Consider the following 27733-nt stretch of genomic DNA (forward strand, 5'->3'; position numbering starts at 1 on the left):
TGTTTTTTTTATCCATCCCCATGAGTTTTTAATTGATGTTTTGGTACTTGTGTACTAGCACGGCCCCCACGATATAATCGCATCGCATGGCATACACCCGATGCACTGCGATGCGATTTAAAAATTGTATAAGCACCCTAATGGGGGCTTACGATGTTAAATGCACCCCCACTATGAATGTGAACCCGAAGCGTGGTGAGCCCGTGGGGGGCCGCGGTACGCGTCGTCCGTCCTATTCATACCCCCACTATCCACGTCGGCGTGGAGTTGAATTTATATAGTGTGGCGAGCGCAGCGAGGGGATGCATATTACTTTACATGTATTCCGCGTCCGCTCGCCACACTTTGGGTTCACGTTCATAGTCGGGGTGGCGTGGGGGTGCATTTAACATTGTAAGCCCCCATTAGGGTACTTATACAATTTAAAAATCGCATCACATCGTATGCCATATTCAATGGTATACAATTTTAAATTGTATACCATCGGGTGCCAATCGCGTCGTATCGCATGCCTTATGGTCTGCGATGGGCGCCGTGCTAGTACACAAGTACCGATGTTTTTCTCCCATGATGCACTTCACCATACTTGCATCATGGGAGACTTCAGGGAGCAGCATCTTGTGTAACCTGCTGCTATACAATGTGTTTTGCCCTCACTATTCGCATTGTTTCCATTTAGTTTCTTTTTTTCGAAATACAGTCTTCAATATGGAGTCTTTTACTACTTGCATGTTCATGGTCCAGGCTTATGTGGAGCATGAGCAGGACATGGCAGAGGAAGATGGTGTTCAGGACAACCACTCAATGATCAATATTCAATGCCGCCAGCGAGGGGGTGTATGTGACACAAGGGTGGCTTGTTTTCAGTGAGGATTGCCGAAAACAAGCCATCCTCGCTGTTTAACCCCTGCGCCGGCCACTCACTCTATCCAACGTTCCGGGGGAATCCTCGTCAGAGGACGGGAGGGGATTCACCAGAACGGCGAGTTTTGCCGCAAATGCATGGAGCCCACTGCGTTTAGAATCAGTGTGTATTACAGTTCCACATCATACTATGCTTTTACAGGACGGTTTCTGCGGTGGTGATAATATTATCACTTATCCTCTCATGCAATCTATTCCATGTATGACCTGTTGGAGCCGGACGTTGAACCTTGGGTTCCCACTAATAACAGTCAGTGTTTTTTTGAGACTTTGTACCGTGTTCCATTTTAAAGCTTTCTGCAAATGAACAACCCAGTTTATTAAATTCCCAGACAGTGGCAGGAGAGTAGGTTTTATCAAAATTCTCATTGCCCCAAAGTTCTAGGCTTGATAAACTGTAATCTTCTGGCACTCATTCCTCAGAGGCAATGGGAAGAATGTTTTAGAAACCAAAATCCAATACCACTTCTTGAATGTTCAGATGCCACACAGACATTCACCAACCACCCTGTGGGTTTTCCAGCGTCGGTCCACTTCTGTAGGTCACAACCTTTTATCCCCATAGCCCTGTCTCCATAACTGAATGAATTGCCCCGCTGCTAGTACAAAGCGCAATGTCGATCATTACAACAAGAATTTGCAACGACACAACATACAGTATCACAAGAGATAGCGCGTTTTATTACAACAGTGTTACAAGGCAGTACAGTATTAGTGGTAAGGCACAGGATACAGTAACAGGGCAGTGTGTACATTCCCAGTGTGCAGGCATTTGTGGATTTGTCAGAGCAGTTTTCAGGATTCTTTGGTGAAAGTATTGTAATACAATCTGGTTTTCATCAAAGGAAGGGCTGAGAATGCTGGTGGTTGTAGTCCAGCAGGAGCCGGATTGCCTGAAGGTTACACAAACAGGACAGACTGTAGCTGTCTGTGTCAGGGATCCTATGGGAGCCGATTACCTGAGCACATGGTAAACACCAGCTACTTGCGCCTAAATCCAGTGTAAATGTCAGTTACAGATCTAAGCAGCGGGATAATCAGCAATTAGCTCCCATAGGTGCACATGGTCTGGTCTAATGTTCACTATTTGCGCATTTAATTAACGTTACGAAAATATGTCAGAAAGGCCGGTTCTGCCGGGGTCTTCATAGGTCAGGGAGCCCCGGCAAAGGGAAAGAGCCGGAGAACTGTTCCACCTCCTCCTTCAAGGAAAGGACTTTCTCCCGGTGCTTGCCGTCCCCAGCCAACTTGTCCTTAAATTCCTTCAGCGTCGCCTTGGGGCTCATGTCATTCTGGATCTCCAGTGTGAGCAAAATGCCTGGAAAATAGAGATCAATAAGAATATTACATCTCAAGGCTATGGCTCTCCGTGGTTGTGGAACCAGAAGCCCCAGCCTGCCCTGGCAGCTGGCTAGTATACTGTAAATCAACTGGATTACAATCTATTGCTGAGGTCACTGCTGTCAACATAAATTCACAAGCAGAGATCTGTCAGAGTGATGAGACGGCTCATACTACAATGTGATAATGGTGTGCGCACTGCATATAAGAGCAGTTCAGTATAATAGCAGATGCACAGCCCCATGCAGCATTGCCACGGGAACAAAATAGCATGTAAACGCATTGTAAACAGCCATAGCAGCCTGTCCGTAGGTCAGTAATATTTGTGATGTGCTTTTAGAAAATCTTTGGCTGCTTACGACAGGCACGCAGTATTTACTTGTGGCAAACATAGAAACTGCCGCAGAAACCATGACAAGGATATCACGCACAGCAAATAAATAACACTATGGCTTCCAGTACTGATCATGGAATGAAACTGCCAAATGCTCTATAAGCTAAAATCAGAATCTGGCAATGTGATAACATTAATATTACTGTAAGAAACATCCAAATACCATGGATATTATGGGGTATATTCAAAGGTTGGATCCATTCTGACATTCAGTTGTCGGAATGGATCAGACACTACCTATTCAAATCAGTGGCCAAATCCTAATGTTTGATTTGGGTGCTGATTGTTGCTCACCTGGCCGCGGACAGGTGAGTGCGGCGGGAGGACAGCAGGACGGCGCCAAGTGAGCTGCTGTTCATCTGGCGCCGTTCAGCCTGCCACAATCAGACATTTTCTCTAATTGGATTGAGACTGGCGGAAATGGGGCAAAAACTGATGGATTTGGCCGCGTTTCCATCAAAAGCAGGTGGATCCCGCCAATCCACCTGGTTTCTGACAGGTCAGAGCACTCCGACCTGTCAGAGAAAAAAAAACAGACTTTATTTAATAGGTTGGAGCCCCTACTGACCTACTCAAGTGGGAAACTGATGTCTTTCCGGAAATACAGTAGTTCTGAATTGAATACACACACCCCTATAACACCCCTGCGAGACATAAGCAGCCCAACCATTACTTTTCCCCCCTTGATCTTTAAAAGATAATAACTGGAAAGAGTAAGATCCCCCCTCTAGTGCACCACTTAATCCATTTATCTAGCACCACACACATGGGAAACATTACAGGACAGATCAATTCAGACACCATATGGGCCCTGCTGGTATCAGAGAGACAATGACTCCCATGTTCTTAAAGACCAATGAAGACCCCACTGACCTGCAATTCTGTATAAAGCATACCTGTCCACTTCTGGATCCCTTGTTGGGTTCCAAAGCTTTGGCGCGCACATTCAACTTATATTACGCTCAAATATCAGAAGATTATTAACGATGACTACAATAGCATTGAAATGTTCGTTAAATCAGGCTTCTGCCTCGCACCCTTTGGACATGATGAGATCTGTATCTAGATACTTTGGGTGCGTTTTAGAACACTGCTCAGTGGAAACATTGGCTACTATGCAATAGGCCACAACCCACCTTGGTGAATGAAATGTGCAACTTTTTTAAAGTCCTCTTCCAGGAATCCTCGAGAAGTCAGGGCGGGGGTTCCAAACCTGAGGCCACTGGGGCGCAGAGCGCTCTTGTCACCTGGGGGGACATAGGCAAGCAAATATTAAGAGTTTTCATAGTGACTATTTTACAAAATCTTCCCAACGACATGTCCCCATAGTATCGTACTCTCAGACGGCAGTCACCAAGCAGCATCCTTACCAGGGCAGGTGTTCTTGTTACAGGCAATAGCACAGGCTTCAAGGACCTTCTCTGCTCTTCCCCCATCAGTGTTCTTGTTCCGCAGGTCAACCAGAAGAAGATGATTATCAGAGCCACCTAAGTGACAACAAGAAGTCACATGACAGCCAGACGTTGACACACAGGCCCCTAGACCTGTTTTTTATTATCACGTTCATCTACTGATGTGTACACACACAGCGGCTTCAGTCACGCCAAACAGCCCCTCTCTTCTGTCAAATCTAATTGGCCGCCCCCCCCAAAAATTCCTTTTCCACCTAAAATAACACAGGTTCAGAGCTTCAGCGAAAACCATGTGTTTTCCTGAGAAAAAGCCCTGGTTTTGTGCAGAAACAGTGCTGTTTTCAGAGAATAGGTTTCACCTGCCAGAAGCTAAACCAGTGGTTCCCAAACATTTTTGAAACATGGCACACTAAAGTATTAGAATTGTTTCCAGGGCACAGCTAGGCCAAAATTTATTACATTTGTCAACATACTTTATGAATGTCAGCCACAGGCACTGGTTTTGCCTATTAAATTGTCCATAAATAATTGTAATCGTTCCTGGGCCACCAATCCAAGCCATCCCTGAATGTGCCCCCAGGCACCCCAGGGTGCCACGCACAGTTTGGGAACCACAGGGCTAAGCCATTACCCACGATCGATACCCCCTTCTTAGATGCAAAGCTTTATAGAAAAACCGGTACGCTACGTCTCTCAGAGCAGCCCAGTACTGCCCAGTCACCAGCGGTACAGAGGTGAGAGATAGCAACCAATCAGATAATACTTCTCATTTATCTAGTACCTTCTAGGATAAAAGCTAGAATATGATTGGATGCTATGAGCAACATTCTCTCACTTCCCAAAAATTTTATTTTTGGGGATAGGGTTAAAGGAAGACATTTTTAAGTAGAAACAAAGGTACTTGTTTCCTAGCACGGCCACACCGATTTGCATCGGGGTGATCGTGTGGGAAAAATCAAATCACATGCGATGCGACCGACCCGATATTTATGTTGAATCAAATGTGAATAGGGCCCCTGGGACCCATTTTACTTTGGATTCAATGTAAAGTATTCCCCAGATCCCCAATTTTACCCCCTCAACGCCACCCCACGATAGACGCGAACCCGAAGCGTGGCGAGCGCAGCAAGCCCGCGAGGGGCGGCGGTGCGCATCCTCCGACATTTTCATACCCCTACTATCCACGTCGGCGTGGAGTTAAGAATATAAAGTGTGGCAAGCGCAGCGAGCCCGAAGCGTGGCGAGCACAGCTTCACAGGTATACGCGTCCCCTCGCCATGCTTCGGGCTCGGTGGCTCGCTTTATATTCTCAACTCCACACCGACGTGGATAGTAGGGGTATGAAAAGGTCGGAGGACGCGCACTGCCGCCCCTCGTGGGCTCGCTGCGCTCGCCACGCTTCGGGTTGGCGTCAATCATGGGGTGACGCTCACAATGGGGTTGCGTAACCCATGACGGGGCCATATACAATGGGTCATATTGGCCCATTTCACATTGTTTCCCATTATAATGGCACAAGACCGACACGATGCTCCCGATTTCAATGTTAAAAATATTTTAACATTGAAGCCTATGGCAAAATCGGGCTCATCGCGTCGGGGGCCATGTTAATGCACGCGACCGACGCGATGCCCCCGATTTTGCCTTTGCCGGCAAAATGGACCTGATTTCAAAGGAAATCGGGTCCATCGTGTACCTTAACTTAAAGGCACACGATGGCCGCGATTGTGGCCGTGCTAGGAAACAAGTACCGAAACAAATTAAAATTAAAAATAATGTAAAGAACCCTATTTACTAAATATATTTATGCGTTCCTCACCAGTAACAATGTGGTACCCAAGACCCTCTAATGCAGCAGCCAGCACCCGGCAGTTGGAGACCACTTGTGTCTGGTACAGTGTGAACTCTGGGCTCATGGCTTGTTTCAGCGCCACAGCGATTCCTGCACAAAAAGGAAAACTTGTAGTAAGACCTCACTGCTTTAGGAGCAGAAAGGGAGGGTACAATCTTACCCCCATTACCTGCTATAGCATGATTATGAGGCCCCCCCTGCAGCCCCGGAAACACCGCCTGATTAATGAGGCTCTCATAGTTGTACAGAATCTCCTTGCCGGTCTTTGGATCCACGCTGCGGACTCCTGAAATAGACAAGAGACGGATGATCAGCAACTGCAGCATCTCCCTGACTTATCCATAAGCTGGCACCTGGTCCAGACTGTAGATCCAGAACCCACCTCTCCTGTAAAAGATCATGCCAGCCCGGCAGCCGCGCAACGTCTTATGTGTTGTGGTCGTTACAATGTCACAGTGCTCAAAGGGAGAGGGGACTACGCCAGCTGCCACCAGCCCACTGATGTGCGCCATGTCGGCCATTAAGACTGCATTATTTTCATCCGCGATAGCCCGCATCCGGGCGTAGTCCAAATTCCGGGAGTAGCAGCTGACACCTGCAGGTAGTGAAGGGGAAACGAAAATTTACAGGCCTTGATCGGTAAACCCCCCCCCCCCCCCAACTACTCCCCTGGGAGAAAATAGCACTCACCACACTTGTATTAAATGATGTCATCCAGGTAAATGTCCAAGTTTAATGGTGCACAGTAAAGCCTGCCGACGTTTGGGTCCCTTAGGACCTTTCTCAAGGCAGCAACAGGAGACAACAGGTGCATAAGGTATCAAGGTATGGGGTAGGGAACTGGTCTGGGTCCGGTGGACTGCTATAGCCTGCTGGCCGCAGCAGATCACTATAATATCTAATGTTTAGTACCGCACCACAGTGCGGCCCTGCACTTCCGGGTTGACCTGGAAGGGACATCAGCGGTGGGAGTGTACACGCCCCTACATAAGCTGGGCCCCAGACAGCACTTCCCTGTCCCATTTCCCTACCCCATACCCCATACCTTGATACCTTATGCACCTGTTGCTGCCTTGAGAAAGGTCCCAAAGGACCGAAATGTCGGCAGGCCTTACTGTGTACCATTAAACTTGGACATTTACCTGGATGTCATCATTTAATACAAGTCTGATGAGTGCTGTTTTCCCCCAGGGGAGTAAAAAAAATACTAGCAATATTTACAGAGCTATATGTAAGAGCTCCACAAAGATGTCAGACTTTAAGACATTTCACACTCTACATAAGTGTTTCAAGCAGCAGAGTGTAAGCTACTGCTCAATGTTATCAGACCCACTTTTGTTAAATGGGGTCTACCATTGGAATAGCTCCCTGGAAGCATCCCGTGTAGGGAATCTCCTGATGCCGCAAACTGCTTAGAAGCAGTGCTTCGGTGGGCAGATGCATTGGAGCGGAGGCAGCAAAGGTGGAAGGAGTCAGCAGACAAACACAGGCAGAGGCAGTGGAGCAGGCGGGCAGACATGGTGGAGGCTGCCCAGTATGGCTTCCAACATCACGCTGCGCAGCATGCATTCTTGGCAGCGCCTGGGCACAAAATCTTGTAAGTTTCACTGTCATTGGATATTTTACATTTGTATTTGCGAATAGTTCTGCTTGCATTTATTTAATACAAAGAAACATTTATTCCAATAGAACCTCTGTGGTCTTTCAAGTAACAGTTGTATGTTTCCAGATTATGCCGCATCTGGCAGGGTTTTCGCCATTTTCCTCAATAAGTCTGTAGGAGACCACAACAGTCTATTCATCATGGTGAATGAGTCCATTATACACGCAGAAACAGTACTTTCCCAAAAGTTTTAATTCACAGACCTGTTCACTGTCACAATGCTGACGACACTGTATTGCGCATATCTCCTGTGTACAGTCAAGTATGTAATTCTATTTATAAGGCCTGACTGACCCCATCTTCAGTTGACGGCAGCCTGCTGAGCCTGTTTCCTTTATATCGGTGGGAGATCCAGGTTGTGCATAGGGATCCATTTGGATCTCCCCACACACAATGTAAACCTTTTCCACTAGTTAGTAGTATGTTGGTGATCTGGAAGCAGCTGCCCCGGTATCACACAATTACTGAATTGCTCTGGTACGTTTGGATCTGCGGCAACAATCAGGCGCCTGATGAATAATTTGTGTTGTGCACAATCTCTAGCATAGTGACTTCACCCTTTCACGTCTACAGATTGACCCTGCGTTACCTCTACCTACCTGCTATAATTAGCTTGGGATGAAATAAGCGAGCATTTTCCTCCAGCCGGTCATAGTCAATGTACCCAGTATTTGGATTCACCTGGGAAGGAAGACAGAAAGTAAACCAATGGACCATCACATACTTCTATTCTGACAGAGAAAATATTTATTCTGTGCTGCCGAGAACCCTGCTCCATCCAAATAATACCTCTCAGGCTGGAGCTGCCTGTTCCCCTCTTCATATCATGCCTATGTCACATGCAGCCCTGTCCCCATTTACATCACTCCTCTGCCGATATACTCTGTGCTGCTGCGGGACCTTGCTCTCCCCAGTATAGAACTCTGTGCCTGCAGCATTTTTCTGTCTTAATACCTCACATCACGTTGCTGCCCCGGTCACATACACATCACTCCCCTTATTGATATACTCTGTGCTGCTGGGGGGAACCTGCTCCTTCCATTATATAACACTGTCTGTGTCATTTTGCTGCCTCCATTCCATTCCTCTCTTTAGGTCACTGCCTCAATCTCACGCAGCCTTGACACATTGACACAGCAGGCCCTGACCACTCACCTTGTATGGCATAGACTCAAAGAAGATGGAAGTGGCTGAGATTTTCTTCTTGTCAGTCATGAACCCGTGCGTCAGATGCCCCCCATCCGGTAAGTCCAGCCCCATGATTCTGCCGTGGGGCTCCACCAGGGCAGTGTAAACAGCAAAGTTAGCAGGGGAGCCTGGAAGCAAAGATCGATGCATAAGTAATCACAGTGCAGTATACATAACTAAAAGCACAGAGACTGCTCAGCTCAGCCTTCCTGAGAAATCTCCACTGCACCAAAACACGCTCCCCTGCTGATGCTTTTCAAGGATTTAAGAGGTGCTATAGTTGTTTGGTCATAGCATTTTCCGCACAAAAATATATCCGTGTAAAAAAACACTACCACCTGCCAGACCGAAGGAGGATTTCTGCTCTGTACTCTCCTCTCCTCACCTTCTCTGGCGCTGATCAACTAGGTACTTTGCAAGCTAGATGGGCAGTGGATATGGGGCCCATTGAGGATGAGCACTGGTCTCATATGCTGGGTTCCCCTAGAGGTGCCACGGCGTTTCCCAGGTTCCAGCAGATTCAATTGTACATCCTGCACAGAGTTTATTGGACCCCACACAGATTGATGCGGATGGGTGGTACCGGAGCTGACTCCTGTCCTAAATGTCTGGGGCTGACTTCTGGCATTTGCGGTGGTGTTGCCCCCAGGTACATTCCTTCTGTGAAACCGTCTTTCTAGCCCTCGCATTTGTATCTTTGGCTGGGATCTGGAAGAGCTACTCCCTACATATCACAGAATATATGTTAACAATCTTCTCACCCTGGCCCTTGTATGCATTGCTAGAGCCTGGATGAGTCCTGCCCCTCCATATTCTAATATGTGGATTGCGCTTGTCAATACGTACCACTATAATCACATGAGCGATTTATGTATACTAAACGGGATTGTCTAGGAAAATTCAGTAAAATTTGGGACCTATGGCAGACCTCTGCATTGTGTTTACAAGTGTTTACCCTGCCGTAATTCATCAATACTATTTATATGTTTGGGGTGGGAGACTTGTCATCTATACCCAAAGCTTGCGCATATGTTTTCCGGTATTCTTTTTATTCAACTGTCTATGATTCCTGATGACTATTATTAAGTTGTAAACACATTTCTGATTATACAGTACATTATTTTCTGAATAATGCACCACACATGTTTATGTTTTTGTTTATTTTACATATATTGTTTGTATTTTTTTTTTATTCAATAAAAATACACGATTCAAACAAACAAACAAAAAAACCCACTAGCATAACACCCACCACATCTTGTATCATAACTGGTGTAATCTAATAAAGTGCATCCTCTAACTCAGTGGTTCTCAACGTCGGTACTCAAGGACCCCCAACAGTGCACATTTTCCAGGTCTCCACACAGAATCACAGGTGAAATAATTAGCTCCACCTGTGATCTTTTAAAATGTGTCAGTGAATAATGAATGCACCTGACAGGTGACCGCTGCTGTTAGGAGGAGGGGGGGGGCACACTACTGCTGCTGCTCTGTTCGGTGGGGAGGGCGACCAGATTCTGCTTCCTCCCTCGTGGCAAAAAAATCTGGTTGCCATGGCAACCCAGGATTTGTTGAGCCCTGCAATAGACAATGGGCATCTGGGTACAGGCCAAACTTGGCCCAGTTGCCCCATACATGTGATGCATACCCTCCAACATGACCCATTCCATTAGGTACAAAATGCTCTGTTCCTGGACTTCCCTGCCAGTGGCAGTTACAGATGTGAGCCTGCAGCACAGTCCAATATTCAAAAAGGGGAGCTACACCAGCTGCCATCCCAAACATCACTGAGAGTTGATGTGCCCCCCCCTCTTTGAATATTGGACTGTGCTGTAGGCTCACATCTGTAACTGTCACTGGCAGGGAAGTCCAGGAACAGAGCATTTTGTACCTAATGGGATGGGTCATGTTGGAGGGTATGGTGATGTAGTCTGCGGATTGTGCAGCTAGTTTTGCATTGGGCAAATACTATCTGTGAAACAAATCCTTTATCCAGGGTAATCATACATTTGTGGACATTAATGCAGCACTCAATTGGATAGGGCATGTGACCAATCAATTGGGGAAGTCACTGGGCCAGATTCAACCCTGTGCAATGACCCTACTAGAGAGCAATGCGGAGCTACCCTTATGGGCAAATATTAGTGCACAGCTGAACATGGTCAGAATATTAGTTGAATTGGCCCCATTAACTTACACACCGCCCATCTACAGTGGTTTCAAAATCTTGCCTCATGAGGGTCAATTCTCTGATGTGCCACTGCTACACACATACCAGCCAATTACAGTCGGCCAGAGGCTGCAAACTTCTCTGTGGACCTCTATGGGGTGCGACATCCAAATTTGCAATGTTTAATTCCGAAACTGCACATTGGGGCTTATTCATGCCTTTGCTGCTACAATTCTTCTGGCTACAGAACTGCCAATCATCATCTTGCAGAAAATATAGATGCCCACCGCAACTGTATATATGCGCAGTCTTCCGATAATCGCTCAGTTGCGTGAACATCAGAATTATGTACAAACATGAATCAGGCCCATAGCGTACAGCACCCTGAATGGAACCCCTATAATATTCTCCCTCTGTGGAGTCTCCATTATCTACTGGAACAGGGAATTTGGACAATGCATTGCAGATGTTGGGCCCCATAAGAAATGTTCCTGTACATTTCTCACCCCAAGGAAAGAAGGCAACCATGGGCGGAATCACAGAACATACAGCAGAGTGCTCCGTGAATTGACAAATGACATGATCTGCAATACAGGCAGCCCCTTTGTATCCACTTCAGCATTTACAGACTCAGTAGGCTGTACTCTCCTTCAATGTGTGTCATGGCAATATCAAGTGCATGTAATGTGGACAAAAACATAAAGAGCGTCCTTGTTACTGAGTCAGATGACGCCTTTCTATTAATATGGGGAATGATCCGGCTAAATTATAAGAGGAGAACTGAATGCCAGCTCTAACCCAAGTGCAATTGCTTACCAGAATACGGCTGCACATTCACCCCCCATTTCTTGGGGTCCAGTTTATACGCCTCCAAGGCTCTTTTCTGGCACAACCTCTCCAGCTCATCCACATGCTCTGTGCCACCATAGTACCTGACGTGGTACAGAGAGGAATACTAAGGTTATCCGAAGCAGGAGGTCCGTACGCAACAATCACATGACAATGCACATAGTTGGCCTTCTGTACTAAGCTTGAAAAGGGATAACCTACAAGCCAATCAGCTCCTGTCATTTTTCAAACACAGCCTGTAACATGGCAGTTAGAAGCTGATTGGCGGGTTTATCTGTCTCCAATTTGTCACTCTTCAAGGCTTAGTACATCTCAACATGGAACGGACAGGAGTGTATGCAGACCGAAAACCACGAACCAAGAAAATGAAACCATTTATATCCCGGAAGATTATCATCATCTTCGCTGTTTAAGTATGGTAATCCACCACACACAGATACAAAAAAGAAATTGGCAATTTTTTATTACATTAATTTTACAACACTGGATGCAGTTCTCTGGGCTACAGCATTAAACAGACATCATTTTTAAATTACCGCCATCATAAGCATTGTGTTAAACTATTTTTTTACCCCACAATTAAAAAGTCTGTAAATTAATAAGTCAAAGTTTTAACATATACAAAAATAGAATGTGGCAAACAGGGTAAGAAGGCAAAACCCACAACATCCTCAAAATAACTGCTCTGGGACCCCATCAGACAGCAATAATGACAGGACCCCAGCAAGTTACTGTAGAAGGCCATCACATCACATGTGTAGTCAGCAGACAGCACATACATGGCAGCATTGTGGAGGCACAGAGTGATGGGAGGAGTCTAATATACCATAACCCATCACATCACATGTGTAGTCAGCAGACATCACATACATGGCAGCATTGTGGAGGCACAGAGTGATGGGAGGAGTCTAATATACCATAACCCATCACATCACATCACATGTGTAGTCAGCAGACATCACATACATGGCAGCATTGTGGAGGCACAGAGTGATGGGAGGAGTCTAATATACCATAACCCATCACATCACATGTGTAGTCAGCAGACATCACAAACATGGTAGCATTGTGGAGGCACAGAGTGATGGGAGGAGTCTAATATACCATAACCCATCACATCACATGTGTAGTCAGCAGACATCACAAACATGGTAGCATTGTGGAGGCACAGAGTGATGGGAGGAGTCTAATATACCATAACCCATCACATCACATGTGTAGTCAGCAGACATCACATACATGGCAGCATTGTGGAGGCACAAAATGAAGGAAGGAGTCTAAAATAATAGACAATTCAACTTAAGACTTTTCAGACTCCTTGAATCACTGACTGATATTAAAGTCGTGGCCCAGACATGTACCCTACAGAATCATGGTGAATCAGGTGAATTAGGAGTAACAAGCTGCAGTCTTGTGGTCCTGTTTACCCGTAGCACCAATCCATACTGCCCAAGTGGCACAAGTCGGCCCACTTTCCTTCTGTTGGAGGGCACCAGATGGATACAGACATGCTAGGAAGGCATGAGAGTTATATACCAGATTGTCTCAATTGGGGCGAGATCGGATGCTCTAGTATCAGCCTGTGCAGATTTTTCCCTTTCCCTTTTCCCTTGAATTAATAGGAAGGCATGAGCGCTGATGCTGAGGGAAAAGAGATCTTACAGTAATTGGAGCTGCTAGTGCTTGAGACCTATCAAAGTTTCAAGTGTGAACGTCCCCCTGGTCACAATAAGACAAAATAAAAAATAACCTGATCAGATGCACACAGTCATACAGGGTAATGTGACAGTGGTTACCTGGCCATATTGCTATGACCTACAGTATACTGCCTGCCTATCAGGCTGTCATTAGGGTGGCGACACCCTCTCACCTCTGTCCTGGGTAACCCTCTGAATACTTGTTGTTCAAACACGAGCCCAGAGCCTGCAGGACGGCACAGCTGGCAAAGTTCTCAGAGGCGATCAGCTCCAGCCCGTACCGCTGCCGGTGTTTCTCCTTACGGATAATGTCGTACACCTTGTGAGAAACATGATTATTACCCAGAGCAATAAGCACGGCACTGATAAAGAGCTCTCGGCACATCTATAATTTCAATGAAGATTGCAAAGCAACAAGTATCAAAAAGTTGCAAACAATCAGTGGTGGCTCCAGAGGAAGGGCTACGGCACGGTCCAAAATTCAAATGAGTGACAGTTTCAAGTCCAGTGTCGGAAAGTCCTTAAATCGGTGAAAACGGCCACGAATTTCACAATCCGCAGCCGGTCCTGACAAAAACAATCTGACTTTAAATAAAAGACGGATTGACAGCTGTCAATGCTGTTGGTAACTGCAGCATTGCGGTCCATTAAAAACACCATTGAAAAGGCGAGTGCCCATATTTCCCCATCGGGAACTATCGGTACAGATTGAAATCCCCCCCTCAATTGATATATGAGTGCCATCCAGGACTTCATACTCCCCCGACCCATTATATTTCCTGAATAATAAGACTTTAGAATCCTAAATAAAAAAAATAAAAAACCCACAAGTGGTGTGGCTTCACAATAATGATAATAAAAATTACTAAAAATAAAGCATACCGTACATTTAATTAGGGTTATTAAATTCAAGATACAACACACATCCATCACCTTTCCTTATAATATTACATAGACCAACCACTATAGTACTGTACTATTTTTAGACTTAACATAAATGGAAGGGATGTAAATGCATCCAGCCAATCAAATGTGTTCGTTGATTCTTATATTTTGTAGCAGGGGGTGAGAACCTGCATCGTTTCTTTGTATAACTAAATCCCACTAAGCCATTTAGGTTTGCATTTTGCCTTCTATCTGGAAACCTTTACAAATGTGTCTAATGGTCCGACCAGGACAGAAAACTCTGAGGGGACCTTGGAAGGTTCACCGCCCCCTACTTGGAACAATTATAAAGCGAAGATCCACCGAGCACCGATAACTGAAACTGATTTAATTCCTATGTTGTGCAAATTATAAGAGAAACTCACTCCAATGCGTCTGTACAGCTGCAGAATCTAGAGGGGACACCTTTCCCACCAATAATTTCTCTCACTCCCACCAATCCCTCACCTCTGAATCATTTGTTTCCAGGGGCTCCAGTAACATCTTGTCATGAGTTTTCCATAGATTACTGTGTCCGCCATTTATCACGGGGGTGTCAGCCATCTTTCCGGCTAGGTCTTCTCACTTCTGAAAAGCAAAATGTACAAAAGGTATAAACAAATCAGTCTGATCTAGGCAACTCTGGTCACCTGGAAGTACTGGGCAGGATTCAGGAGCCACCAAGGATGTATATGCTCAGGATTGTTGGGAGAACCGGTAAAATATTTTAGTTGAACTTCTGCACGTCATGTCCCAGACAAAATAAATAAAACAGCATGGCCGCCGGTTCCCCTCTCACCTGAGCAGAGTTGTGTGATGTGCTTCAGTCCCAAGATCCTTAATTATTAACTCACAACTAAGGCACAAAGTACATAGAGGTTGTTGTTGTTTTTCCAGTTGAATAAGTTACCATGATCGTGCGCATTCTCGCACCCTGCATCTGTAATCAGTGAGGGGAGCACATTGTAATTCAGATGGGTAAAAAGCTATTATATGTGCCGGGTACTAGCATGACCAGCACACCTGAAAAACAAATTGCTTCTCTTTCTTTATTAATTCAATAATTTTTATTGATTTTCCGCACGTACATAAGCCTCAAGCTACGTTAGACATACTTTACATAGGTGATATATTACAGTGCACCATATGAACTACATATTGCAAGCACGCATGAGATATAGATTATAGTCAGGAATTGTGGAATATCCCCATGTCAAGGAGATAAAAACCAAAATGCCTGAAGGCACCATTTGGGCACAGGGAGATATATATACATATATATAAATAAGCAGGAGAATATAAAACGGAGATTGTTGTTGGATCAAATTATACAAAACAGCTTGCAACAGATCAAAAATAGATTTCAATATTATTGAGGAATCAATGTGTAACTATTTATCTTAGAGTCCCCTTTCAAAAACACCCCCCCCCCCATAACCCCTCAAAGCAAACCTACCACATAATCCTCCACCCTGTACAACCCACCCCCAACTCAGGCGTACTTGGATCCCATAAAGAAACCTACCTCTAACCTATAGGAGAAAGTAAATTAGTGGCGCTTAGCTTCTATGCTAGCCAATTGTGCAACAAATCTAACCTACCCCACCCATACTACCCATCTTTAATATACTAACTACACTAAGGGCTATTTCACACACTCCGGCTCCTGCCGGGTGGCGAAATCCCACACGGCCAAAAGCCGTACCGTGCACAGTAGTTGTCAATGGACACTATCGTGTCCATTCACGCGGGACGGCCACGGCCCGGCCGCTCGGTTGCAGCTGGATCCCGCCACTGGAAGGGACGGCTGCCGGGCTGTGGCCATCCCCTCCATTCTAAACTGCTGTTTGCTGCACGGCTTCCTGGCCGTATGGGTTTTCGCCGCCCGGCAGGAGCCGGAGTGTGTGAAATAGCTCTAATGCTAATCTAATCTACCCCTCCCCTTCCCACCCACCCAAGTTCTAAAGGATAGAGATATAGATATATATCGATATAGATATCTATCTATAGATAGATATCTATCTATCTATCTATCTATCTATCTATAGATATCTATCTATCTATCTATAGATATCTATCTATCTATCTATAGATATCTATCTATCTATCTATAGATATCTATCTATCTATATATATACACACATACACACACAATATCGATCAGGCGGCACTCCCGGAATTTAAGTGAAAGCAAAAGTGGCTTTATTGATCCTACATGTTTCGGGCGTCAGCCCGTCCTCAGGGAACAATCATATACATACAGTGCACAAAATATATAGTGCAGTACAAACAGAGAAAACAACTCCCCCTTCCGGCCTGTTCCCGCCCTCAGACACTTACCCGCGGCCGCCCGGTACATCCCCGTCCGCCATGAAGCCGCCGTGCCGTACTGTGGGGAAACGATCCAGAGGACCCTGTCACTTCCGGCTTCATCCTCTGACGTCGCTCCCCATTCTGCACTGCGCTCGCACTATATATTTTGCGCACTGTATGTATATGATTGTTCCCTGAGGACGGGCTGACGCCCGAAACATGTAGGATCAATAAAGCCACTTTTGCTTTCACTTAAATTCCGGAAGTGCCGCCTGATCGATATTGTGTGTACACTGGGACCCGCGGGTTCTGAGAGGAAGGCGATATTATATTATCGCAATACGGGATCTGTGGAGTGCCGGGCGACATTGGACATATATATATATATATCTATATCTATATAGAAAATACAGAGAACAAAGGGGCGCTCCATAGTGCATGTAAATGATGTTTAATAGAGCATACACACTCCAACATAGATAAAAGCAGTTGCTCGTACCATATAAAAAACTGCTGTGGGCTGGTTACCACAAGATGTTAAACAAATACCCAAGGCACACAGCTCCTGATGAAATGCTCACCACCACCGATGGGAGGGATACCGCACACGCTGGATTGCGCTTCCGGGACTCCTGAGCGCTCGTCGGGGAGACAGACACCAGGCTGGAGACAGGGTATGGTGAGACGCGGGTATCACAGGCCACGCCCTAACGCGTTTCGTCAGGGACTTCGTCAGAGGGCGTGGCTCTGTGAATACCCGAGTGCAATATAACAGGCAGAGCTTCATGCCAGACGGATGACATCACCCGCCGGTAACAATGTACATTTAAACAAACCACACGCAGTTTGTAACATAAAAAAGCAACCAAATAACAGCATATGGCAAACAAACACAAGTGCCAAAAGATACTGTACACGATACATATCGAATTATAAATATACACGGATAAAACAAAAATATAGTTAAAATATCGAATACAATCGATGGATCATAAAAAATTCATACTCTGGTACAAGTTTTAAAAAATATATAAAAAATATGTGTAAAAAGACAATTAATCACAACACAAGGAGCAAAACATATCAAATACTTGCCGTCTATTGATTGATAAAGGGAGTGACTTCAAAGCCCTCATTCAATCCAAAAGGCACCAGTGTATTCAGTGTGATAATCCAATGGGTTTCACGTCTAATGAGCAACTTATCTCTATCTCCCCCACGTAATGGAGGCGGCACATATTCAATTGTTATATATATATATATATAAAACGAAAGAAAGGAGGAGCGCACAGGTAAGCACAATCGAACAGTGTTTACTGAAAAAAAGTGTAGGCTCACATACAATTCAATAAGCAGTAATCGGCATGTGTAGAAATCACCGTCAACACGTCAGCTCATAGCACGGACACCGGAGGACATCCAGGGAACCGGCAGATGGAAACAGCAGCGGCAAGGACGGCGTTCCAGACACGAGGACTGCAAACAGACGGGAACCACAGTACAGAGATCCGATACGTCAGGTGACCATCTGCCTTAAGACTAGTACACCTGTTAATAACCTCACAGTTGATTGGTCATTGCCCTGAGGGTTTTCTAAACCTGTTTATAAAAAAACTCATCTACAGCAAGGTTATACAACACACAGGACATGGCAGCAAGGGAGAAGCATTTTTCTGAAGTTAACTCCTTGGTGCCGGGTCCTTTCAAAACCCATCATTCCCATAGTCCCAGCATCCACCATAGGCTGAACAGGAAAAACAGCTGGGGGAGGAAACAGCCCAAATCACGTTTTACATATTAACTTTCCATGGACTGTAGGAACGTGGAAGAAAAATAGGCTCAGTCCGGCCAAGTATCAAAGTACACTCACAGACACAACTATTCCGGTGAATTACACTGCTGAAGAGTAAAACATGGGGTAAACAAACAGCGAGCCCAAGAAGCCTGTATGTAGCCCGATATGCCTAAACGTTTTTCAGAGGCAGAACGCCATTGATCCCAACATGTTGGTGGCACCAGCCATAGGCTTCTATGTAAGGAGCTCAGGAAAAGGGGACAAAAGTAGTGGCTGAAAGAATTTACAGTTCAACACCAAAAATCACTTTTCTTAAACATGCAGCGCATCTTATCATGATGTCACCCCTGTAATACACACGATATCCTATCATGCAATTCCTGTAATACACGCGCATGCCATCCTACCATGCCACCACTGTAAGACACGCATGACGTCCTATCATGCCACCCCTGTAAGAAACTCATGCCGTCCTATCATGCCACCCCTAGAAACATAGAATTTGATGGCAGATAAGAGCCACTTGGCCAATCAAGCCTGCCCCTTTAAGACACGCATTGCCATCCTATCATGCCACCCCTGTAATACACGCATGCCATCCTATCATGCCACCCCTGTAATACAGGCATGCCATCCTATCATGCCACCCCTGTAATACACACGTTGTCCTATCATGCCACCCCTGTAATACATGCATGCCGTCCGATCATATCACTCCTGTAATACACGTTGTCCTATCATGTCACCCCTGTAATACACGCACTCTATACTATATCACAACTAATACAGACACATTATCCAAATATTACATTGCCTTCCTAATACATGCTCCAAATATAGCACCCCATCATAATTTATCATCCCTCTACTACACACAGCCCACGTTATTATGCCACATACTCCACATCTTAATATATAACCTCAGAAATTACCCCCATATTATATCATCCCAGTAATACGTGCGACAAGCCAGGATGTCACCACCAGTAACAGTGCATGTGCAACAAAGTTATGATGTCACCTCCATTAACTTGCGACGAGACATGTCACCACCAACAGAATAAGTGTTCCAGTAACAGAATACGTGCACTGAGGCATGATGTCACCGTCAATAATATAATACATGTGCCAAGGCATAATGTCACCAACAGTAACAAAATACTAGCACCCAACAAGTTATATGCACCCATTGCTTTATATATATCCCCACCCGCGATACATGCACCCCATCATGTTACACACCCCCCCACACACACACACACACACGTGCTACATGCACCCCTTCTTATTATATCTAGGGATGGCCATCGACCATTGATGATTCAAAATCAATGGTTTATGGTCGATGTCAAATACTTTCACCATCGATGGGGGAGAACCAGATGGTGCGGGGACACAGAGCATAGCTTCTCCCCCCAAAACCTTGCCCCCACCGGCCGATCAGTTAAAAAAAAAATGGATGACCATCAATAGGTAAAAATATTGATAATCATCCATTGCATAGTTTTACACTATCGATGGCCAGTTGCACTATTGCCATCTATGTTATATCCCCCCCTGTGATGCTTGCACCCCATCATATTATATCCCCCTGTGATACATGCACCCTTATAATGTTACACCATACCTGTGATACATGCAGCCCATCATGTTACACCCCCTCCTGTTATTTATTACCAACTATGTATAGAACACACACAAGCACAGGGAGAATATACAAACTCCGCACAGTTAGGGCAGTGGTGGGAATAGAACCCATAAGTTTATTTCTCCACGACCCTATGATCCCAGTAATACAATACATGCACTATATATAGAATAGATACTACCACATGAAGCCTATGGTTATGTTACTGGGCGCCCCTAGCGGTGATATAACGCGCACATGTGAGGAATCCCCGTGACTCGCCGATAAACCCTGGAACACTACACGTGAGATCCCCGCAGCCGGCCCGGCTCCCTTTCTCCCCGCACACAGCGAGGGCAGTCACAAAGTCACATACACCTAGAGCCGCCGCCGCACGCGGCACCAGCCGGCTCCCGCTCACCTTCTCCGGGCTCAGATGGATCACGCCGTATACAAACTGCGCATGTCAGAGAAACCTGAGACTAATTCAAATCCGATAAACAGAACATCCCACCCCCAGTCTGTTCAGCAGTCAGTACCGCGGACAGAGTGGGAGGCGGACATCTTTGTGTGGTACATACGGATATATCGTTGTAGACCTGGCTGCTTGTGGCGCGGCGGCCATTTTATTGTAGCCCTAGACTGTCGGTGGTAAGCAGCCTGTGTATAGTGTAGCTTTGGTTGCGGCGGCGGCATTTTCCAGTTTGAACCCGTCGTCATGGAAATGTGCGTACGCTTGGTGCTGACGCTCTGCGTGGTGGCGTCACGGAGTGTATTTCCGGATCCTCGTACGCGGGCGAGAATGAGAGGTAAGCTGTATAGTATTGTGAGTGGGGGCCGGTACAGGGCAGCCCTATTGATGTTTGTTAGAGGATTACAGAGACCAGTACGTCCTGATGCATTCAAAGCTAGCTGATGTGGTACAGCAGCTTGTGAAGCCCACCTACCTAGCTGGTGTGGCACTACACGTCCCAGTATATTCAGAAACCCACCCACCCACCTACCTAGCTGGTGTGGCACTACACGTTCCAGTATGTTTAGAAACCCACCTACCTAGCTGGTGTGGCACTACACGTCCCAGTATATTCAGAAACCCACCCACCTACCTAGCTGGTGTGGCACTACACGTCCCAGTATGTTCAGAAACCCACCTACCTAGCTGGTGTGGCACTACACGTCCCAGTATGTTCAGAAACCCACCTACCTAGCTGGTGTGGCACTACACGTCCCAGTATGTTCAGAAACCCACCTACCTAGCTGGTGTGGCACTACACGTCCCAGTATATTCAGAAACCAACCCACCTACCTAGCTGGTGTGGCACTACACATCCCAGTATGTTCAGAAACCCACCTACCTAGCTGGTGTGGCACTACACGTACCAGCATTTACCACACAAACAGACATGGCTGTTGTAGCAAGTCAGCGTGTCATATGGTGTGCACTAGGGATCAGTATGTCAGGCCAGTTGAGACTACAATTACCAGCATGTCATGATTCTCAGCCAGTTGCTGTGCCATGGGTCCTCAAACTGCGGCCCTCCAGATGTTGTGAAACTACAAATCCCAGCATGCCTTGCCACAGTTTTAACACTCCCTGTGGCAAAACTGTGGTAAGGCATGCTGGGTTGTGTAGTTTCACAACATCTGGAGGGCCGCAGTTTGAGGACCCATGCGTGGACTAACAGGCTTGACCTACTGTACACCCAGCATTTAAGAAGCTCTCAGGTCATATTAGCTGGGTTTCAACACATGCTGGTAATTGTAGTATTACAACATACAGAAAGAGAATTTGGTTTCTGGGTCCTGATCCTTGGAAGCAATGCCATAATATAGATGAGTGATGTTCTTCCAGATCCCAGTCCTCTCTTCCTCTACATGCAGCCCATGGATACTTATAACCCCAAAACCACCCTGAGAATTGTGCAGCTGATGTGCTGCTGGGTTAGGAGCCTCATATAATAAAACAAATGCTTCTCTGACCAAATTGCTTGAAATATCGCTTTCTTAATTTTACATAGAAGATGAACACTGGTCACTTTTGCAGACGTATTGCGTGTTTTGCACTGTGCATGTCCTGGAGATGAGCGCACACATCTAAGGCAATGCAGCATTGATTACACCCCTATTTCACTGCCTTCAAAAACCTGGGGGTTCCAAAAGAAAAATTAGTCCATTGACCTCGAAGTCCGATCCATGTAACCATGTAAGGTGCAGTGTGTAAACATGTAACCCAGGTCATCCGGTACTGTCGGGCGACATTAATGAGGGGACGTAGCCAATCAAGACCAAGCTACTGCCTCGGTATCCCGAAAAGGTAACTGCAGCAGTGTGCCATCTCCTCTGACTGGGTCCCCTACTCTCTGCTGGGAGCAGTGCTTGCTGCCTAGCGCAGTAACGTCTGAGCACTAGACCTTTCAGACTCTATGCATGTGTGAACCGCCGGAAAAATGGCATGATGGACATTTTTCCGGTGATTCTGGCAGCACTGCTTCCGTTATCACGGGACTCTGTGGGCAAGTGGAATATAATACATGTTGTTTTGTACCCTAGGGTCTGCTTTCCTACCTATGGGGGGCAGGAATTAAAGAATGGGTGCACTGCTCTCATGATTATGCCACGCCCCCTGAAAAAAACTTGGGCCTGGTCAGGCTCTCTACTAGGGATGGCCATCAATGGTTTATGGCCGATGTTGAATACTTTTGCCATCGACGGGTGAGAATCAAATGGTTTTCCTACACGGTTGGCATAGTAGAAACACTGTTACTTTTTTTTTCCCTTCAAGATGCCGGGACACCGAGCATAGCTCTGCCCCCAGAAGCCCCGCCCCCATGTTCTAATTGGCCTGTGGGCCAGTCAGTCAAAGAGAATGGATAACCATTGATAGCTAAAATGATCGATGGTTGTCCATCACATAGTTGTTAACTATCGATGTCTGGATGCAGCATCGCCATCGATGGCGACTGCCCTGCTACTAACTCATTACCAAACTGGAGAACAAAGGTTAAACAGCATATTTTCCATATTGCCCATAACCATCTGTCATTGCAATATGACTTGCACATCATTTATACTATTCTTATATTGTAAAATCTTACTCATTTAATATAAAAACAACCTACTGGCTATCAAACCACAATAGGGGTTATCAATGGGTCTGACTACAGCTATTTAAAATAGTAGGTTAGCATTAATACATATTTCTGATTTAATATTTAGCCCAGGCATGTCCAACCTGCAGCCCTCCAGATGTGCTAAAACTACACATCCCAGCATGCATTGCCATCATTCTAGCATTCCCTAATAGCCAAATTGTGGCAAGGCATGCTGGGATGTGTAGTTTTAGCACATCTGGAGGGCCGCAGGTTGGACATAGCCTATCCCCAGCAGCATGAAAGACATGAGGCAGGTAGGGATAGTTTAGCAAATGCCATAGCATTAGCAGGATGAGGTGAGCAGAGAGGAAGGGGAAGCGGGCACAATTTCAATGGGTGCCTGGGCCCATTGAAATTGAGGGTCGTGGATTCAGAGAACAATGTAACCGCTATCAGACCTTGAGGTATAATTACTGATGGGTTTTACCTCAAGGTTTAATTCAGCGTGTTTTCCATTCAATATTAAGGCTGCTTTAATATTAATGTTGATTCCCCTCTCAGACCTGGAGTAATATACTGGGAGGAGGAGATGCTCTGTGGTTCCGTTAATGCCCACCTAGCTCGCTCCCTGTACTGGACAAATTGCGTCTCTCTCGGCGGAATATAATACATGTTGTTGTGTTCCCTAGGGTCTGCTTCCCTAGCAGCGGATGTCTCCTCCCTATGATGGCTAGCTGATACGAGGAACCGGCCTGCTTCTGCATCCCTGTATGCCCCGGGGTCTCTGGCTATCACATCTCACCCAGTACTCCCGTAACGATTCACTAATGGTTGAATCAGACGATGAATTCACTGAACTTTGCTCCAAGCTTTTGAAACGGGTAAAGAAGGCCCAGCCGCCAGACGGTCAGAGCGTCCCCAAAGCCAGCACTGCAACAAGAAGAAAGCCGAAAAGGATCAAAACAGCAGAGCCCAAAAGCCAGACAAGCAGTGGGGGCAGCAAGGAAGCAGAGCAGGTCCGCCAAGCACAACACGGGGCTGAGAAGCCAAGTGACGGAACAGAGAGCAGCGTTGAAGTGCAAAGCCACCTTTCTAATGGGCTCGCAGAGAAAGGTAATATAAATATATTACATTAGCCCCAAGCTGGCTGGAACAATAGCTTAGCCACTGAACTATCCACCAAAATATAGGATAATCTGTTTTAGTTTTCAGAATGATTCATTGATTTATCTGTTCTATTCTATTGTCCTCCTTGGTCAGATGGTAACAAGGCAGAGGGTCAGGTACAAATGGCCCGACCGATGGACCCGCCTAGTGTTAAAGATCTCATTATGGAAAGGATGCAGCAGTTTAAGAGAGCATCCCCCAACCGCATGAAGCTCGATTCCACTGAGGTGTCCGGAGGATATGGTGAGACCGCACAGCCTGACCTGTATATCATATGTAGCTTGTGCTGCCTGATGAAGACTCATCGTCCTCTCTCCTCTTCTCTCTCACCCCGGCCTGGTGTCCCTCCTCTAAAGAAGAAGCTTCTGGTGCTCTGCACACAGATGGCGCTCTGGCCTTGGCACTGCAGATGGACATCCAAGAGCAACCAGTTAGCTTGGAAGATGAAGGTCTCTTTTTTTGCCAGCTGTGCCAGAAAGACCTGACGGCCATGAACAGTGCTCTGCGCGAGCAGCATGTCAATAGGTAAGTAAGGAGAGAGTGCAAACACCCAGGAAAGCTACGTAGCTATTTCTGCTTAGTTTACATTGGTTCTTCCAATCATACAGGTGCCTGGACCATGATGAGACTATAGGAGGCAGCTCAGCAGCTCCTTCGGTTCCCAGTTGCCCTCTGTGCGGAAAGCCCTTTAGCACACAGAAGAGTCGCGCATCTCACCTAAAACGCTGTGCTGCGCAGCTGGAGGTTCCGGCACAGACGTTGCTACAGGCTGTTCAGAGACAGGCGGCAGAGGCGGCACCACCACGGTGAGATTAAAGACATTTGTAGATGTTAGATTACATTGATTGTCCATATTGGCAGCATGCCCTATATGTGCCTGACCTGTTCTGGTATGGGCTCCTCGTAGCTGCTCTGTGGTATTCCAGTAATCATCCTGGACTGGCTGTATGACCTCTCAGCTGGCGCACAACAGAAATGTCTTCGATTGAGTCAAAGTGGTAGTCACAGATTAATGCCCCAGATCTGGCAATTCTTTGAGTAGGAGAAAAATGTGATATAAAAAGGCATTTCGGTTTTAGGACCTTATTCAGGTCCGGTCGTTTGGACCCCTTCGTTCGCAAGGGGTCTGATGGTGGGTCTATGCGCATGCATAGGGTCAATTCTGCGCATGTGCATACGCTGGGTGCGTGCTGCCAAGACGAACAAAGTGTTCGCTGGGTGCATGCACCTAAGTGTGCGGGCGGGGAGCAGCTACCCGGGCCATATGCATATGGGAACGTCCAGCGTTTCATGAGCGTTCTCATGCAAATGCCCCGATGGGGCGGGCAGCTGACGTCAATGAATGTCAGCTGCCTGCCCACTTCCTCCTGAGCGGCCCCGCATATGTAAGTGACTTTTATATGCCCGCACCTTCACCATTGAATGATGGGGGTGGATCCCACTAGGCTGCGAATGGATGTTACTATGTAACATCCATTTGCAGGCCCTGCAAGGGAATTGCCCTTTGCGAATGGGTGGCGGCCAGGCCACCATTCCCAAGGCGGGGTTGGATGTACTCACAGTCTTGCAAATCAACCACAATAACCTCTTAAGTATCTCTGTAATGACGTTCCCTGGTCATACACAGATATATTGCATGTCTAACCACCAGTAGAAAAACATGAGATAAAACCAGTGCACAAGGCTGATGTCATCTCAGAGTGTATCTAGCGGTCAAACTGGCCACTGTGTGGGGCAACTGCTGCACTCCGCTCTGTAGAACTTTGCATCCAATAACACAATGAAGGAGAGGAAAAGAATTAGAGGAAGATTTTGACAGGAGCACCCATGTTAAATCGGACCATCGGCATAATTAATATATATATATTTTATTGTTAGCATTAGAGCAAATGCATATGTTAAGATAGCATATCATAACGAATAGTTCCAAGTCCTCGCTGTTGTAACAATCCTCTCTCTGTACCTGCATAAGTGTGCTGCTTATGAAGTCCATCATCTCTGTAGGGTGGCCTGTGTGAAGAGGAAAGGTGTACCAAAGCAGACGCAGCCCTCAAAGAAAAGGAAGAAGACACAGACGGGTGCAGAAGAGGATGATTTGCTTGTCGCCATGGCGCTGTCACGGTCTATGCAGGAGGAGAAGACTTATCCAAAACCTGTCTGTGCTCGGCCCCCAGGTAGGTTGCTCAGAGTAAGCTAGATAGCTTCCACGCTACCGATTCTCTCCCCTCTCTGCTCCTAGGGTCACCCAAAGAGTGGCCAGTGGATTGTCATACAGCTGTGTTCGTCTAAAATGTGTCATCTTTTAATACTACATTTCAGTTTATATGGACAATACATATGAAACGTTTGTAGCTTAAATGCATAATCTGGTGCCCTCCATCATGTCAGGACACAGCCTTAATGCGTAATACATATGTCAACCTAGACATTGTCGAACTAATGACCTGTCAAACTAATGACCACTCGACCTTTTCCTATGTCGACCTAGAACCATGTTGACCTTTTCCTATGTCGACCTAGACCCATGTCTTCTAATGACTGTCGGCCATCATGCTGTAGACCAAATGACTGTATCCTCTGGTCCACATATCAGTGCTGATATTCAGACCACACTGTGCTAGAAGCACTACAGCAAGCAGCGACACACCAGGCATGGAACAGGAACTGCATGGGTTTTCAAAGATGGCGGGTGCTAGAATGAACACTCTTTCTGCCTGTAACAGATGAGTCCTTGATCTGCCTCTCTTTTAATGGGTGGTGTGTGTTCTGTAATTCTATAATGGAGAGAAGCCCACCAGGCCGCCCTATCATTTTTACTTGGAGGTCATTATATGACTCAATTTTGGTCTATTTGGACCATTTATTACAACCTGTGGACCACCTGAAGAGATATATTTGAACGACTTGAAGACCCTGCTTTTGAAATTGAAACATTTGCATGTGTTACCATGTATATACATGCATTCCTCATGACCAAGGGATATTGGCGGTTCAAGCATTATTATTGATTATCAATAATTCCTTATATACAGGGCATCCGTGTCTTCCTTTTTTCACTATATTAGAACGGACATTGAAACGTAATTATTTTACGGAGGTGACACGGACAGAACTGGCGGGTAATTGAGTGAGTTATGTTTGCACTTGTTTGTTAGAGCACCTTGATGAAAATGCCATTGAAACATTGGCATAAACCACACCTTGGGCCAAATGTAATAGGGTGAGAGTTTCAGAAAGTGAGAGATTTTGGGAGAGTTTTCCCATGTTTTTTAAAGCAGCAATCAATTAAATGGCAAAATCAACCTGGTTTTGCAGTGTAATTGAT

General features: G+C 46.0%; 2 protein-coding genes across 6 annotated transcripts in view; one reads left to right on the forward strand and one right to left on the reverse strand.

The window, feature by feature from the left end:
- Positions 1-1577: 1577 nt before the first annotated feature.
- Positions 1578-20702, reverse strand: SHMT1 (serine hydroxymethyltransferase 1). Of its 3 annotated transcripts, XM_083152978.1 has the most exons (13): positions 18070-18309; positions 15214-15354; positions 14883-15002; positions 13664-13809; positions 11761-11876; positions 8742-8902; positions 8186-8267; positions 6306-6518; positions 6093-6209; positions 5891-6013; positions 4030-4146; positions 3796-3906; positions 1578-2242 (listed from the first exon to the last, which is right to left on the reverse strand). In XM_083152978.1, the coding sequence occupies exons 3-13, from the start codon at positions 14976-14978 to the stop codon at positions 2070-2072; spliced, it is 1455 nt and encodes a 484-aa protein (XP_083009104.1). In that variant the 5' UTR covers positions 14979-15002; positions 15214-15354; positions 18070-18309; the 3' UTR covers positions 1578-2069. The 3 variants fall into 3 exon arrangements, with proteins under 3 accessions (XP_083009104.1, XP_083009106.1, XP_083009105.1); XM_083152980.1 differs by lacking the exons at positions 15214-15354; positions 18070-18309 and adding an exon at positions 20571-20702; XM_083152979.1 differs by lacking the exon at positions 15214-15354.
- A 112-nt stretch (positions 20703-20814) lies between these two features.
- SLX4 (SLX4 structure-specific endonuclease subunit) overlaps positions 20815-27733 on the forward strand; it is a 28346-nt gene continuing 21427 nt past the window's right edge. For 2 of the 3 annotated variants that reach the window (XM_083152975.1, XM_083152976.1), the window contains exons 1-6: positions 20815-20958; positions 23931-24354; positions 24502-24651; positions 24765-24933; positions 25017-25214; positions 26413-26582. In XM_083152975.1, the coding sequence (XP_083009101.1) occupies positions 24012-24354; positions 24502-24651; positions 24765-24933; positions 25017-25214; positions 26413-26582 (1030 nt within the window). In that variant the 5' untranslated portion in view covers positions 20815-20958; positions 23931-24011. The remainder of the gene's footprint in view (positions 20959-23930; positions 24355-24501; positions 24652-24764; positions 24934-25016; positions 25215-26412; positions 26583-27733) is intronic. The other variant, XM_083152977.1, reaches the window with a different exon arrangement.

This window comes from Crinia signifera, chromosome 7, assembly GCF_055691185.1.
Source record: "Crinia signifera chromosome 7, ASM5569118v1, whole genome shotgun sequence".
In the NCBI taxonomy this organism is placed as follows: domain Eukaryota; kingdom Metazoa; phylum Chordata; class Amphibia; order Anura; family Myobatrachidae; genus Crinia; species Crinia signifera.